The sequence below is a fragment of the Aulonocara sp. 'chitande type north' Nkhata Bay genome, linkage group LG4, assembly GCF_057382095.1.
Source record: "Aulonocara sp. 'chitande type north' Nkhata Bay isolate Kocher_YH1m ecotype deep benthic linkage group LG4, A_spYH_male_GT1.1, whole genome shotgun sequence".
Classification (NCBI taxonomy): domain Eukaryota; kingdom Metazoa; phylum Chordata; class Actinopteri; order Cichliformes; family Cichlidae; genus Aulonocara; species Aulonocara sp. 'chitande type north' Nkhata Bay.
The window spans coordinates 6,713,730-6,728,294 of NC_141347.1; the positions used below are offsets into that span (position 1 = coordinate 6,713,730).

A 14,565-nucleotide genomic window follows, 5' to 3' on the forward strand; every position below is an offset into this window, starting at 1 on the left:
TCCGGTTTTGGGCAGGTCATGGCGGATATGCGATAGTTCACGCTGATGTCAATTCCAAAGTAGGAAGTGTTACAAACAGCTGATCGGATCGGCAAAGCGTGTTTCTGGAATATTATGTTACGCAAAACAGAGTGTGCCCACTCTGACCGGCTTTAAAGGGTTAAGCAGCTGCATGCACTCCCGCGGACAGCGATCACTTTCTGGCAGACGATCACTTTTTGGCACAACACCTGGAGCTAAGGGGGCAAAACAATCGCATGAGTGCTGCTGTTTGGCTGAGGAAGAATAAAGTATTCATGGTAAGTGTTAAGATTCAAAAATTGAGAAAGGGTACAAGAGGTGATCGAAAAATAACCACACTGGTCCGGCCGGGTGAAGTCAAACGAAGATTTTAATTCACATGTGGGAAGATCACTGAACACAGCAATTGATCTTCGACTTACTAAAGCACAAACAATTATTTTATAACATCAGGGTTTGTTTACTGACGCGCCCCTTCATGCGTCACAGATACATTTTATACATAGATCAGATCAACATCATCATGACTTTTCACCTAGAAAATCATCTTCTATTTTCATGGCTAGCCCTTCCTGTCTACCTTTCAGTTCTTGTCTTGTTCCTCTTTCTTGCCGAGACACCAAGAAACGGTTCCTCTTTTACCAAGACAATTTTGCAGTTACAGCCAAACATAACTAACCTCTTCCTCTAAATAAATCTAATTTAAAGTGTGTGTGTGTGTGTGTGTGTTGACCTCACATGCTCTTTGTGTCACCTCTTCACCTACTGTCTGTGTCTCGTCCTCAAATGCTCTTTCTCAATTCACCTGTTGCACTTCTGACCTTTTACCAGACCAGAAGCTCACTGAGACTATGTGTATGTCTTCTACTAAATAAATGTTTTAACCAAGAACCTCTACTAAAACCTTAATACAAGAATATGAACATATAAAAGATAATAAAATAAACTGATATGAGTGTTTTGTAAGCATGTATTGCAATTCCTTCTATGTTCTAGTTTTCCCTCAGCATGTATCACCTGAACAGTCACGTCAGTGAAGCTTACGACCTTTAAAGAACCTGAACATCAACTCAAATAAGCACAGATATGCAATATGTATAAAATAATTATAACTGCCCCTGAAATACAAAGTTAACATCATCATAAACATCTTAAGGCCATCTTAAAGCTATCTGTTATATTGTTAAAGCAATGCTCATACTGCAAATTATATTATGCTGGTAAAATACTTTTTGTTTATCCCCACAATCCCCCTTTCGACCTCTGACACCCCAGAGGTCGATACATAGGTTGTTGTTCACTCCTCAGTCCACTCGGCTACCTCCAGATCCATCATCGGCATCATGGACATAGGGGCCACCGCCCCAGGGTCCACTGCCTTTACAATCACTTTCTCTACCAACCTTCGGGCACAAGGAATGAGACAACAACCACAGGTCACCAAAATACCCACCAATACAGATAGAGACAACATAATTGACAGAACAAGCCCCTTCCACTTTCCCCTTTTTTTTTTTTTTTTTTTAAACCACCCCTTTTCAAACTCTCAATTTGTTACCACTCCTTTTTGTAGGCGCGGCGATCTCCTCCTAGGCTGCTCTTCTTTCTTCGGCCTTCCAGGTAGACTACTGGTCGGCCCGTTGCACAGGTGAAGAGGTTTATTCTGCCTCTGTTTCTTGACACCTGCGTTCTTTGAAGACAAATTTTCCTCCACCAAGCTCTCGTGTGCGGGTGCACACTGCGACCAATGGTACCAGGTGTCGCCTTTCCCTTTCAGCTGGACTGCTGTAGCCGTCCGGGCGGTCACCTCATACGGACCAGTCCAGCGGGGCTCCTTCCACTTTCGCTTAATGACCTTCAGCCACACTGCCTTTGCGTCCGGGACCTCTCCGTTCCCCGTGGGTCTCTCACAAGTGACCTGTTTTGTAAAGCTGGACACAAGAGCTTTCAACTCATTAAAATATTCTGCATGAGACCTGTTGCTTGTCCTGGGCTGCTCCACCGGGACCACTGTCCAGGGTGCTGGAAACTGTCTCCCAGTCAGCAGCTCATAAGGGGTGAAACCTGTGGATTGGTTAACAGAACATCTTATGGTCATCAAAGCAATGGGCAGGGCTGCGACCCAATTTAGCCCTGTCTGCGCACAAATTTTAGCCAACTTGTTTTTCAAATTTAGGTTCATCCTCTCTACCTTTCCTTGAGATTGAGGATGATAGACCGTCCCGAACTTATGTTGCACTCCCAACATCCTCTCTACCTCTTGCAAATCTTTGTTCTTGAAGTGAGTACCATTGTCTGACCTAATTCTCTTGGGAAACCCATGCCTTGGAATGTAATGATTGATTAAGCACTTAATCACACTTTTCGCATCTTCACATTTGGTCGCCCATGCTTCGGGCCATCCAGTCAGAACATCCACACACACCAACAAATACCTCACCCCACCTGGGCCTGTATCAATCATGTCGGTATAATCAATCACGACCTCTTCTCCTGGCCTTTCTGGCATGAGAAACTTACCAGCTTCAGGTTTTACTGCTGGCTTTGGGTTGTGTGCCCCACAAATTAGGCACGTTCTGGCCTTTTCCAGTATCATCCTTCTCAAATCAGGATGCCACCATCGGCACAAATTTCTCTCCATCTGTTTCACTCCCACGTGACCAAGCCCGTGAGCCTCATTCACCTTTTGTTCCGCCATTTTGGCCGTTAAAGCGGGACGCCCATCTGGCCCCCTCCACAAACCGCCATCTTGCCAGGCTCCTTTGTTTTCCCACACCCCCTTTTCCTCTGGGGATGTCTCCTCCTGAGCCTGTCTAACTTCTTCCATGCTGTTAGTGCTAACCTCCTCTTCTGGGGTTACCTGCACCAGTTGTCTCTGTCCTTTGTAGCCCGCTGCTTCCTTTGCGGCTTCGTCAGCTTTCTGATTTCCTCTTGCCACCATACTGTCTGCTTGTGAGTGGCCTTTGCATTTTATAATACTTACCTCGTCTGGGTCCTCCAGGGCCTTTTCCAGTTCCTCCATTTCCTTTTTGTGACAGATGGGTGCATTAGTGGCCGTTCTGAACCCGGCTCTCTTCCACTGAGCCAGTTCCACATGAGCTGCTCCAAACGCATATGCTGAGTCAGTGTAGATGTTCACTCTCATGTTTTTAGCCAACCTCAGGGCTCGAGTTAGGGCTATCACTTCAGCTCTCTGGGCCGACTGTTGTCCCTCAATTTTTCCTGCTTCTTTGACCTGAAACTCAGTTCCTACTCTACAGACTACTGCATAGCCCGCTTTCAATCCTTCTTCATCTCTGTGGCAGCATCCATCTGTGAACCAATCCTCAGCTCCGTATATGGGCTCTGCCTTCAGGTCTTCCCTGATTTTTCCTTCAACCTGGGCTTTCTTAATACAGTCATGTGGTTCTCCTGACCCCATTAGGTCTGCCATATTTATTCCTTCATGTGTGAATATCAAATTTGGCGCCTCTAAAATTTTGCTCAACCTTTGTTGCGTCAGTGGAGTCATTGTGAATGCCTGTGAGTTCACATAGGCCACTACACTGTGTGTAGTAAGCACTTTCAGTGGGTGTTCCCTCACTATATGTGCTGTTTTCTGAATTATCTTTGCTACTCCTGCTGCGTGTTGTGTGCATGTGGGATGCCTTGCTTCTGTTGAATTTAATCTTATGCTGACATACATAAGTACATCCCTACCTCCCCCTTTTTTCTGAAACAACACACCATTCACAACTCCCTTTGTTTCTGAAACATCAAGATAAAATGCCTCATCATAGTTAGGTGTGGCCAGATCTGTGGCTCTTGACAAATCCTGTTTTAGTGAAATGAACGCTGTCTCTGTGTCCGGCGTCCAAGGCAATTCAGCCTTCAGATTTCGAACACCAACTTTCTTGATCATGTCCCTTAAAGGGGCCGTTTTACCCGCATAGTTCGGAATGAACTGCCTGCTGTAACCTGTCAAGCCAAGAAAGGAAAGCAACTCCTTCACCGTTCTTGGTTTTGGATGTGTCAGAATTTGGTCTCTGTGTGTGTTCATTAGCCCCACTGATCTGTGTGCGATCACCCGGCCCAGGAATGTTACCTCTGGCCGGACCAACTGCAGTTTTTCTTTGCTCACTTTGAAGCCACACTCCGCCAATCTGTTCAACACCACGAGCGATGCTGCCGTACAGGCCGCTGCTGACGGGGCTGCAACAAGAAGATCATCAACATACTGTATTAATGTACAGCCCCCTGGCAGTTGACATGGGGACAATGCCTCTTTCAACACCTGATTAAAAATTCCTGGTGAGAGTGCAAAGCCTTGTGGTAGGCGTGTGTACCTAAATTTGCGGCCTCTGTATGTGAATGAGAAAATGTCTCTGAATGACTCGTGCAGTGGGAGACAAAAGAATGCATTCGCTAGGTCAATACATGCGAACCACTCTTGGTCTTCAGTTTTGTGCTTCTATTATGGTCTGTTAAATGGTATGTCAGACTTCAGCTGGAACAGGACAGGCGAACAATTAGCTAGACCTACATCTGTGGGCCCTGCGGACCACAAAGTACCAGGCAATTTTGAGAGCTCAGCTACTGCATCAGGATGATCCATTCTTTCCCTGCCATGTATTCTGGAGATTTCTCTATGTTCTAAGATCACTGCATCGTTGGACAAACAAGTTATGCGATATATTTTACATTTTGGTGCATACCAGACATTTGGAATTTGGGTGCTTTGCCAGCATGCGTTGTCCAGCGCCCGCTTGACCATTGGTCCCAGATCTCTTGGCCCATGACCCTCGTGGACCGCCAATGTAATGTGAGGGGCTGAATCCTCTCCCACATTGTACCAAGGCAGTTGTTCATCAGTAAATTTCACAGCCGCGGCCACACCTTCTGGTCCAACATAAATGTTATGTGTTTGCACATTCCACGTCTGTCCCTCAAGATCAGACTGGAAATGTTCCCGATAGATATCGTTATCTTCCCTATCATAAAAGAGTGTAACGTGGAAAGGATCTCGCGGAGGGGAATAGACGGCCAGGCTCATTATCCAGGGTCTCCATAGCTGATAATGTCTCAAAATGCCTTCTTCCACTAGCCTCCCCCAGTAGATTTCGGCAGTGGGTTGTTCAGAGTTCTGGACTAGATATTGAGTCTTTGAAGGTGATCCCAGTTTCACAAGCAGGTCCCTGCCCATGAGATTTTCCAGGCACCTGTGAGGACACCACATATTGGTGTTTCAAAGTCTGTTTTCCCAGCTGTGTCAATGCTGGATCTGTCAATGGCAGAGTCATCGGAATCCCGGAAAAGCCTACCACATTAACTGTGTGACAGGAGAGTGTTGCACTGTCTGGTGTGTCTTTCAATGTTGAATATGTTGCTCCAGTATCCACCAGGAAGGGCAATTCAGTGCCTTCCACGGTCATCGACAGCATGGGTTCTGCCGTTCCCACGCTGTTCGGTTTCTCCGGGCTCCGTCAGTATTGCTCCCCCTCCCAGCCCCAGTCGGCTACTGGGTACTGGGGGGCTGGTGCTGCATTTGGGTTTGGAGCTTGATGTGCTCCCCTATAAGCAGCTCTTTGTCTTGGGCCTCCTCGTGCCTGGGATTGATAGCCTCGCCCCTGATAGTTCTGCGGCGGTTCAGGGCAATCTCGGGCCCAGTGTCCTTCTGCTCCACATCTCAGACACGCAGTCCAAGACACACTGCCAGGATTCCCCGGATTCCGAGCCCTTTGTCCTCCCCTCACGGATCCACCACGCCCTCTCTGCGGTCCACCGGTCCCCCAATTCCCCACTGGTTGACGCTGCCTTGGTGCATTGGCGGGCCAACGATCGCCAGGGTAGAGACCTGGATCCTGATTTGGCCAGTCAGGCACAGGATCGGGCTGAGGCCTTGCCACCATTATAGTCTTATTTAGTTCTTTCGGTTCTTTTTTCTTCGCATTATATTTTTCGCGAGCCTCCCCCAGCTGCAGCCTAAGCAGCTGCGCCTGTGCTTCATCTAACTCTTTCTTTTGTTTGTTCGTCAAATCCTGTTCCTGCTGAAGTCTGTGGGTCACATGTCTCTCCCACTGCACCGAGTCTGCAACGGCAAAATCTGGGTTCTTTTCCAAATCAACTGCAACCTGATTGGGCAGCCCTGCCAGCACCGCCGAACGAAACCACGCTCTACTTTCACCCTCCTTCCCCGGATGTATTCCTGTCTCTAACAACCATTGTTCCTTTGCTTTAGCTAAAAACTCTCTGGGTGTGTTTTTGGGATCCCAAATAATTTTTGGAATGGCTCCAGAGTTAGGAGTTGGGTACTTCTCCCGGACTGCATCTGCTAAGTCATTCTGCACCTCATGGTATTGTAGGTCATTTGCATATCTGGTTGTTTGAGCTATCTGCTCTACATCTGCTAACCCACCACCCAGCATACAACGTCCGGCCAAAGCGCGAAAATCGCCCAGCGCTAATTCTTCTCCTTCGGTCAGCGCGCCCAGCCTTCTCAACCAGCTAGCTCCTCCCTCAGTTATTGGTGGAAGTTGTTTAACCAATGCTTCCAAATCTCTCACCTTATAGGCGCGATAAACTGGTTCGTTCTTTGGACCTGCTATTAGAGGCAGATTTAAACCAGGGTCAGGAGCTCCTTGTTCAAAACTCACTTTTCTACTCTTCCTCGACTTTCCTTTTCCCTTTGAGCTCCTAAATATGGGCTGTCTCTGTGCTTGATCTCTCTTCACACTTCTTTTCCTCAAAATTAGGCTTGTACTTGGTTGGGGCTCAGGTCCTCCATCTTCGTCCTCCTTATCGTCCTCTTCTTCTGATGACGTCGCACGGTCTTCATTCTCCTCTTCTGGCCCTCCCTGCATTACTCTCTGCTTTATAACCTCCAATGCTGTTAATGCCTCTATTAACGCACGTGGGGGCTCATGCATTTGTCCATACACTTCTCCTTCCCAATGTTCTCCCTTGGTTATCACTCCTTGTGGTATTTTGTCCTTCATTCTAGGGGTCCTTTTGGCCTCCCCGTCCTGCTTTGGCTGTTCCACTGTAGACACTTCGGCCCGTATGATGTTTCCACTATCCACCGAACTGGGAGGCGAGGTCGAGCCTTCATCTGCAGCTGAGGCTATCATTCTCCCTCCCATATCTTGGGACTGACATTCCACTGCCCTTATCCCTTCTTCGGGGATATTCAGGGGAGTAGTAGTATATTCAACATCTGCTATTCCGCCAAGGACAACTCCAGTCTGTCCATCAGGACCACGAACTTGTCCCCCTCCAAGGGTCATTACAGGCATGACATATGGTGGTGGTGGTGCACAACGTGCCAATTCAGCCCAAGGATATAGTTTCGGTGTGTAATACCTGTTAGCCTCTTCTACCTTCGGAGTCAAGTCCTTCACTTGGTCCTTTAGCTTCTTATTTTCCTCCTTCAAATGTATCAAAGACTCCATTATACTCACCATGTCTCCTGATTTTCCTGTGTCATCCTCCTCCTCAGTCATCCAGGAAGAGGCTGCCCTCCACAGGAACAGCCACTTACAGCACCTGTCATGAGTTTCTTTTAGGTCCTTAATTTCTCCTCTGGCTTTCCTGTTCACTGAATGTCCCTTGGACTCCTCTTCAAATTGTTTCAATTTCTGTTCACATCTCTCTCCCTCAGTTTTTAACACCAGGCTCAGAGCTATTTTATCACCCAGCCCTTTCTGTTGAGATGTAATAAGTTTACTTACCTCAACCTCCATCGCTTGGCACTCTTTCTCTGCTGCTTTTAATGCTCCAGGTGAAGCCAAACGAATAGCTTTCTTAAGCTGTTCAAGCTGATCCTTCAAAGGTTTGCATCCCCTTTTCCCACTAGGTGTCGCACTCGAGCTGTCAGCCATTCTCTGAAACACAGACTTACCTCTTCCAATGGCGTTGGTCGACTCCACCTTCTTGGTCTAGGTCACCCAGACACGCTTAACTTTCGGTTTCAGTCTTCGTCTCGCTGTCCTCGCAACCACTGGCTCCTCTTCCCCTGCTCGGTGATACACAAAGTTTAACCCAGCACTTTAGACGCTGTCCTCGCGTTCTCAAGCGTTGACACTCAATCAAAATTATTCGCCCTCAAAGTGTTAATATATGACACCAGCAACCCTTATGCGCGACGCGCTCACCTCCGTATACTTACCTCTCCAATAGTTCCTCGGATTAGTGTTTTTTCATTTATTTTAAACCCATTAACGGCGCTGCGCGTCCCTTATATACTTTACAGCAACACACCCTCAAGGGTCCCTCAACTTGTCCCGTACTAATAAGTCTAAAACCAAGAAATCACCTTTATGACATTATGTCAAAGCTTTCTCCATGTTGCACAGCCTGCCACAGGTTTAACAAAAAAATCGCTGCCCGAGAAGGCTCCCACATATCAAGGTGGTCGTTTTCACAAACTTCCAGCAGACCCTCAAATAAACAAAAACAACGACCCAGGCAGGCTTCCAGTTCAGCCTCCTCAATTTCTATGCACACTGAAAACTCATGGGGAGATTCTTCTGTCTCCCCGTGTCCTACACAATTCACCTCCAAATGATCCCCTACAATTGAAATTTCAGTGTGGAATGACGCAGAGATTAACATTTCCTTATTTATTCACTATATGTAACCTGAATTTTCTCTCTCTCTTCAAATAACAAAGGTTATCTTTACAATTTGTTATTAAACTACTAATTAAGTTGCTTTTTATGGTGTCAGTGATAAACTGCCCCTAAAAAGTCCACTTTATTGCGTGCTCATTGAGTTACTCCTATCAAAACTATTTAACAAGTTTAATTTACACATACTCATTAATTTGTCACGCTTATTAGTGGCTCATGGTTGCTTAAAGCCTATGTCTGACTTGACCACAGAGTTAGAGCATCATTCAATCCTCTCAGGATGACCACTCCACTTACTCTGCATCCAGTCAGCTCATGAATTAACAACCCTTGCAGACTGTAACCCTTTTTATTTTTTGTTTATGCCTTCAAATCCACCTTAAATCTTCTTTACCTAAACGTTGGTTTTAAACACAAACAATTCTTATATTCTATTTTGAAACGCTGTCACCATTCATATATTTACAATGTTGTTATTTACTAAGCCAGCATTTTAACTGCAGACATTTATCCACATTTGCAAACAATAGTTATAGAGCTGAATGACACACAAAACCGAAAGCATAGTCCTCTCATGCGCTCTGCATCAGCTGCCTCATTTGCATGCACACACACTCTTCATCTAAGAATAGCAGCAGGCAGTCAGTGCATTGCTGACTCGACCCACAGAGATCTTTTTTAATACAGAGACGTCTTATATTTACAACTGCACAGATTTTAAACCTTTTAACACCTATCGAATTTCGACAAATTTAACATAACAGTTTAACTGATAAACTCCCTGAGTTTTTTACGATCAATTAACCAGTATCTGTCCAACAGTTTCTGGCCTCATCTCTAAAATCCCTAACTCAATTTAAAAGTGTCCAACACCCAAGGTCCAACCTTTGCTGCCCAAAAAAGCGCAGATACCGTTCCAAACGGTAAGGAGATTCTAACTCCTAGCTATTTTGGAGGTTCCCAAGTTCTCCCCGGTTGCCAACCGTACTAACCCTATTCGCCGATAGGTCAGGGCCAAGCGTCCTTGGCCGGGAGGGAGCGTTACCTCCGAGAACTGCGCTTCCTAGAACCCCCACGGTTCCGTTCTAAAATAATTTATAATACTTTGAAACAACAATCAACACCCGAAACAAGTGTATAACTGAAGCAGGTCCAACCTTATAACCAAAAAATAAACAAATTCCCTAACCTACTAAACGGTCCAACCGCATTCAATCATTACCAGCAGTCCAACTGCTTTAAATCCTCAGATTCTTATCAAAATCAAAACAGACATGCACCAGTAATTTCAGTGAGTAGACTTAAATTTTATCATGTCCAATTTGGCACACTTTGGAAATAATTCAACAGGTAGTGCCTTACCTTTTGGATAAGCCGGCTTATGCCCACTCACTTCGGCCACTGGAATTCATGTCTGCCCGTCTGACCACCTCGGACCACCGCTCACACCTCCACTTTTTTCCCTTACTCAACCACCGGACGAAGCCCCCAGATGTTAAGATTCAAAAATTGAGAAAGGGTACAAGAGGTGATCGAAAAATAACCACACTGGTCCGGCCGGGTGAAGTCAAACGAAGATTTTAATTCACATGTGGGAAGATCACTGAACACAGCAATTGATCTTCGACTTACTAAAGCACAAACAATTATTTTATAACATCAGGGTTTGTTTACTGACGCGCCCCTTCATGCGTCACAGATACATTTTATACATAGATCAGATCAACATCATCATGACTTTTCACCTAGAAAATCATCTTCTATTTTCATGGCTAGCCCTTCCTGTCTACCTTTCAGTTCTTGTCTTGTTCCTCTTTCTTGCCGAGACACCAAGAAACGGTTCCTCTTTTACCAAGACAATTTTGCAGTTACAGCCAAACATAACTAACCTCTTCCTCTAAATAAATCTAATTTAAAGTGTGTGTGTGTGTGTGTGTGTGTTGACCTCACATGCTCTTTGTGTCACCTCTTCACCTACTGTCTGTGTCTCGTCCTCAAATGCTCTTTCTCAATTCACCTGTTGCACTTCTGACCTTTTACCAGACCAGAAGCTCACTGAGACTATGTGTATGTCTTCTACTAAATAAATGTTTTAACCAAGAACCTCTACTAAAACCTTAATACAAGAATATGAACATATAAAAGATAATAAAATAAACTGATATGAGTGTTTTGTAAGCATGTATTGCAATTCCTTCTATGTTCTAGTTTTCCCTCAGCATGTATCACCTGAACAGTCACGTCAGTGAAGCTTACGACCTTTAAAGAACCTGAACATCAACTCAAATAAGCACAGATATGCAATATGTATAAAATAATTATAACTGCCCCTGAAATACAAAGTTAACATCATCATAAACATCTTAAGGCCATCTTAAAGCTATCTGTTATATTGTTAAAGCAATGCTCATACTGCAAATTATATTATGCTGGTAAAATACTTTTTGTTTATCCCCACATAAGCCAATCACATGACCACTTCAAGATTACAAAGCAACAAGGTGACATATACCAGTTTTTAAATTGTGTTGATAGGTCACATAAAACCAGAGTCATGATAAACAATATATACGCAGCGTTTTTTTCCTCAATAGTTTCGTCACTTTTACTGTCTAAGGACAGCACAGCAAGCACTCTCTGCTTATGAGCAAAAAACCCCCCAAATCATCCCTTTCCTGTTGGTGGAAAAATGAACCATGTCGACCAATCAAAAAAATGATATAGCAACATGACATTTGGTTGTTTAGGAAGAGGGGGAAGTTTTAGGAGTGACGGTGTGAGATGTGAGAGATTTGTGACGTTTAGCGTATTTGGAGTGTGTGCATAGTATGTTGTGTTGTGTAGTTAGTGTGTAGGGGAAAAAAGAACAAAAAAAGTTAGTGTGTAGTGTAGTGGATAGTTTTATGTTGTCTGTCAGAACAATGAGGCAATTGCTGAATGTTAAGTGCCCTGAGGCGACTGTTGTGATTTGGCACTATATAAATAGAGTTGAATTGAATGGAATTGTTACAGGTGCTGCCACAAAACCAGCAAATGCAGATTACAGTGTAAACGGTGTCTCCAGGTAGAAACAGCAGTGATACACCTGCTGCTGTCAGACCTGCAGGTATCAGGCTGTGATGTTCTCCTTTATGGTGGACAGAAATTATTTTTTTGGAGTGGCACAAATAATTTGTGGCATCTTATTTAATGCAGAACAGCTGATTGTTCTGTAAATAGTTTGAAATAGTTATTTTTAAAAAATCAAGGTAAAAGGTAAATTGTTACAAATAACAAAATGGTTGTTTGCAAACCTTGTGTATAGGATTTTAAGGGTGTTCGTCTTGTAACCGGAAGGTTGCCGGTTCGAGCCCCGGCTCGGACAGTCTCGGTCATTGTGTCTTTGGGCAAGACACTTCACCTAGCGCCTACTGGTGATGGCCAGAGGGGCCGATGGTGCGATATGGCAGCCTCGCTTCTGTCAGTCTGCCCCAGGGCAGCTGTGGCTACAACTGTAGTTGCCTCCACCAGTGTGTGAATGTGAGAGTGAATGAATAGTGGCATTGTAAAGCGCTTTAAGGCCCGAAAAGCGCTATATAAATGCAATCCATTATTATTATTATTATTATTATTATTAAAATATTATTAAAATATTAAAATTATTAGATTTCAAGTTAATGATTTATTAAACATGTTTGTGGTTGTAACAGTAAAAAATATAACTTTTTCTACTCATATTGTTTTTTGTCTGATTTTAGGTCAATTGTGTTAATACAGTATGTCAAAATGAAAACATAACTGTAAATTCAGACACGTGAGGTTGTGCTGAAAAGAATGATACCAAACAGGCAAAGTAAATAGTTTTTAAAGGTGGAATATAGAGGTCAAATCAAAAGTAGTTAAAAATGGCCAATTATACCCTGGACCCCAGAGGGTTGAACATTTTTTTTTTAAAGTAACGCAATAGTTACTTTTCAAGTAATTAATTACTTTTAGTAACTGACTTACAATATTTTAACTCTAAGTAACTACGTAGAGTTAACTATAGTTAGTAGTATAGTTACTAGAGATGGCACGATACCACTTTTTTATGTCCGATACCGATACCGATATCATAAATTTGGATATCTGCCGATACCGATATGAATCCGATATAGTGTTTTTTAATCAACAAAACTGTTTTTTAAAATATCTTGCTGCATTTTGTATAAGTTCATACTCAAGTTTAAAACAACAACTACACTAAAGCTATTCTGTTATACCTGTATGCAAAAAAAAATATTTCATAGTTCAGCAATACTGATCAATCTAATAAACTTAGACCTACACCATCCTCCCTATTCTGGTATTTTAAAGAGTACTTAGCGTAAATATTAAGCAACCTAACTAATAGGGTTCCAACTCCCAGCAACAACAAAAATAAATAAATAAAAAATAGGGAACCACCCCTCACACTCCACCTCATGATGCTTAATCGACGTAATCAACCTTAATTTGATGCAGTGTGAAAAAAAATGCACAGAAATCAATTATTTTTCAAGAAATATTAAATAGATTCAACATCTTTCTTCAACAAAATTGCAGACTGCACAGATGGTACCTTCCCAAAGGAAAAAGTACTATAGCTTACTAGGGTATATATATTAGACTTAATAGTCACTATATACAGTAATTGACTGCTATTCCTTTTACATCAAATTAAAACTTTGGGTGTCAGATAATTATTTATTAAAAGCTCGACATTTTAAATGAGAATAAGAAAGAAAAGTATGTCTTTGTGCCCCCTTTTCCCTGTTAATGCCCTATCGGCCCCCCTGGCTAAACTTTGCTAGCTCCGCCCCTGCACAGTTACCAGCCGTCAGCTACGTAGAAAAAGATCCTGGTGTAGAAAGTAATATTAAATAAATTGTAACAACAGCTTATCAAGCTTAAACGTGCTGCTGTTGTTCAGCCGCTGGTTTCCTCTTTCTGGTGCAAAGTGGGCCAAAAACAAACAAGAGAGACGGACTCGAGACAGAAAAGCCGATCAGCTGATCATTAAGCAGTTTCATGATTGAAGTAGCAGCAAGAAGAGGCAGTCGTTTGTTAAGCTTAACGCAGGAATGCTTTACAAACATTCAGAGATGGACTTACACACTTGCTTTACTTCTCTCGGGATAACTTTGTCGGAGATGAAATGCCGGGTTGCTAGCGAAGCTCCAAATGTTATCCAGACCACCGACAGGTCCCGCATGCCACAGCCGCTCTATCACGTGATGCATACTGCTCCGACGTGCTAACGTTCTGAGGTGAGTTACGGCGTGTTGCAAGTTTTGTGAGGTGCTTTCGTGATATTTAATGGATCGGATTACATTTTTTATTTTTCTCCGATATCCGATCCAGTAATTTAGGTCAGTATCGGACCGATACCGATACGTAATATCGGATCGGTCCATCTCTAATAGTTACTAGTTACTTCTTGGTAACTACTAACTATAATTACTTGTTCAAAGTCACTTGCCCAACACTGATCCCAAACCATCTCCACTGGGTTTAGGTCAGGTGACTGTATCCTCACTACAGACCGAATAAATCACCTGAATTTGGAAGTCTGCCTCCGTGTTCTTTAACCGGAGCACACCCACCGTACCTGGCCACTCTAAATCAGCTAAACTCCTGGAGACAACACTTTGTCCATTTTATTTAGACACAGCGGCACCTCTGAAGCAAAGTGTTGTCCATTCTTCAAATTTCTATCCCTGGATAAATGAAAATACTCTAAATTTCAAGAGATATTCTGTCAAGTTAGAACGTTTATGGAAGGCTTCCAAGCTTGAGGTTCATCGAGTACATCTCAAGGAATCAATATCCTCACTTAACAACATGATAAAAAAGCTGGAACTGAATAGTTTTCAAATCTAATGGCTTCAGAAAAGAACCAAAGTATTGTTTGATACAATTATGAAAATTGTCTCTCCTG

The 14,565-nt window shown here is 43.5% G+C and overlaps 2 protein-coding genes across 2 annotated transcripts; both read right to left on the bottom strand.

The window, feature by feature from the left end:
- Positions 1-1,267: 1,267 nt before the first annotated feature.
- LOC147331861 (uncharacterized) lies at positions 1,268-3,936 on the bottom strand. The gene is made up of 2 exons (XM_086288166.1): positions 2,542-3,936; positions 1,268-2,085 (listed from the first exon to the last, which is right to left on the bottom strand). Exons 1-2 carry the CDS (start codon positions 3,920-3,922, stop codon positions 1,568-1,570), a joined length of 1,899 nt encoding a protein of 632 aa, XP_086144292.1. The 5' UTR covers positions 3,923-3,936; the 3' UTR covers positions 1,268-1,567.
- Positions 3,937-5,483: 1,547 nt separating this feature from the next.
- Positions 5,484-7,877, bottom strand: LOC147331862 (uncharacterized). The gene has a single exon (XM_086290435.1). The coding sequence runs from the start codon at positions 7,875-7,877 to the stop codon at positions 5,484-5,486; it is 2,394 nt and encodes a 797-aa protein (XP_086146561.1).
- Positions 7,878-14,565: the final 6,688 nt, after the last annotated feature.

Coding starts and splice junctions, on each gene's coding strand:
- LOC147331861 (XM_086288166.1), bottom strand. CDS start 3,922: ATGATCAAGAAAGTTGGTGTTCGAAATCTGAAGGCTGAATTGCCTTGG. Junction 2,086..2,541: donor AGCAGTAAAACCTGAAGCTG/GTAAGTTTCTCA, acceptor ACCAATCCACAG/GTTTCACCCCTTATGAGCTG.
- LOC147331862 (XM_086290435.1), bottom strand. CDS start 7,877: ATGGCTGACAGCTCGAGTGCGACACCTAGTGGGAAAAGGGGATGCAAA.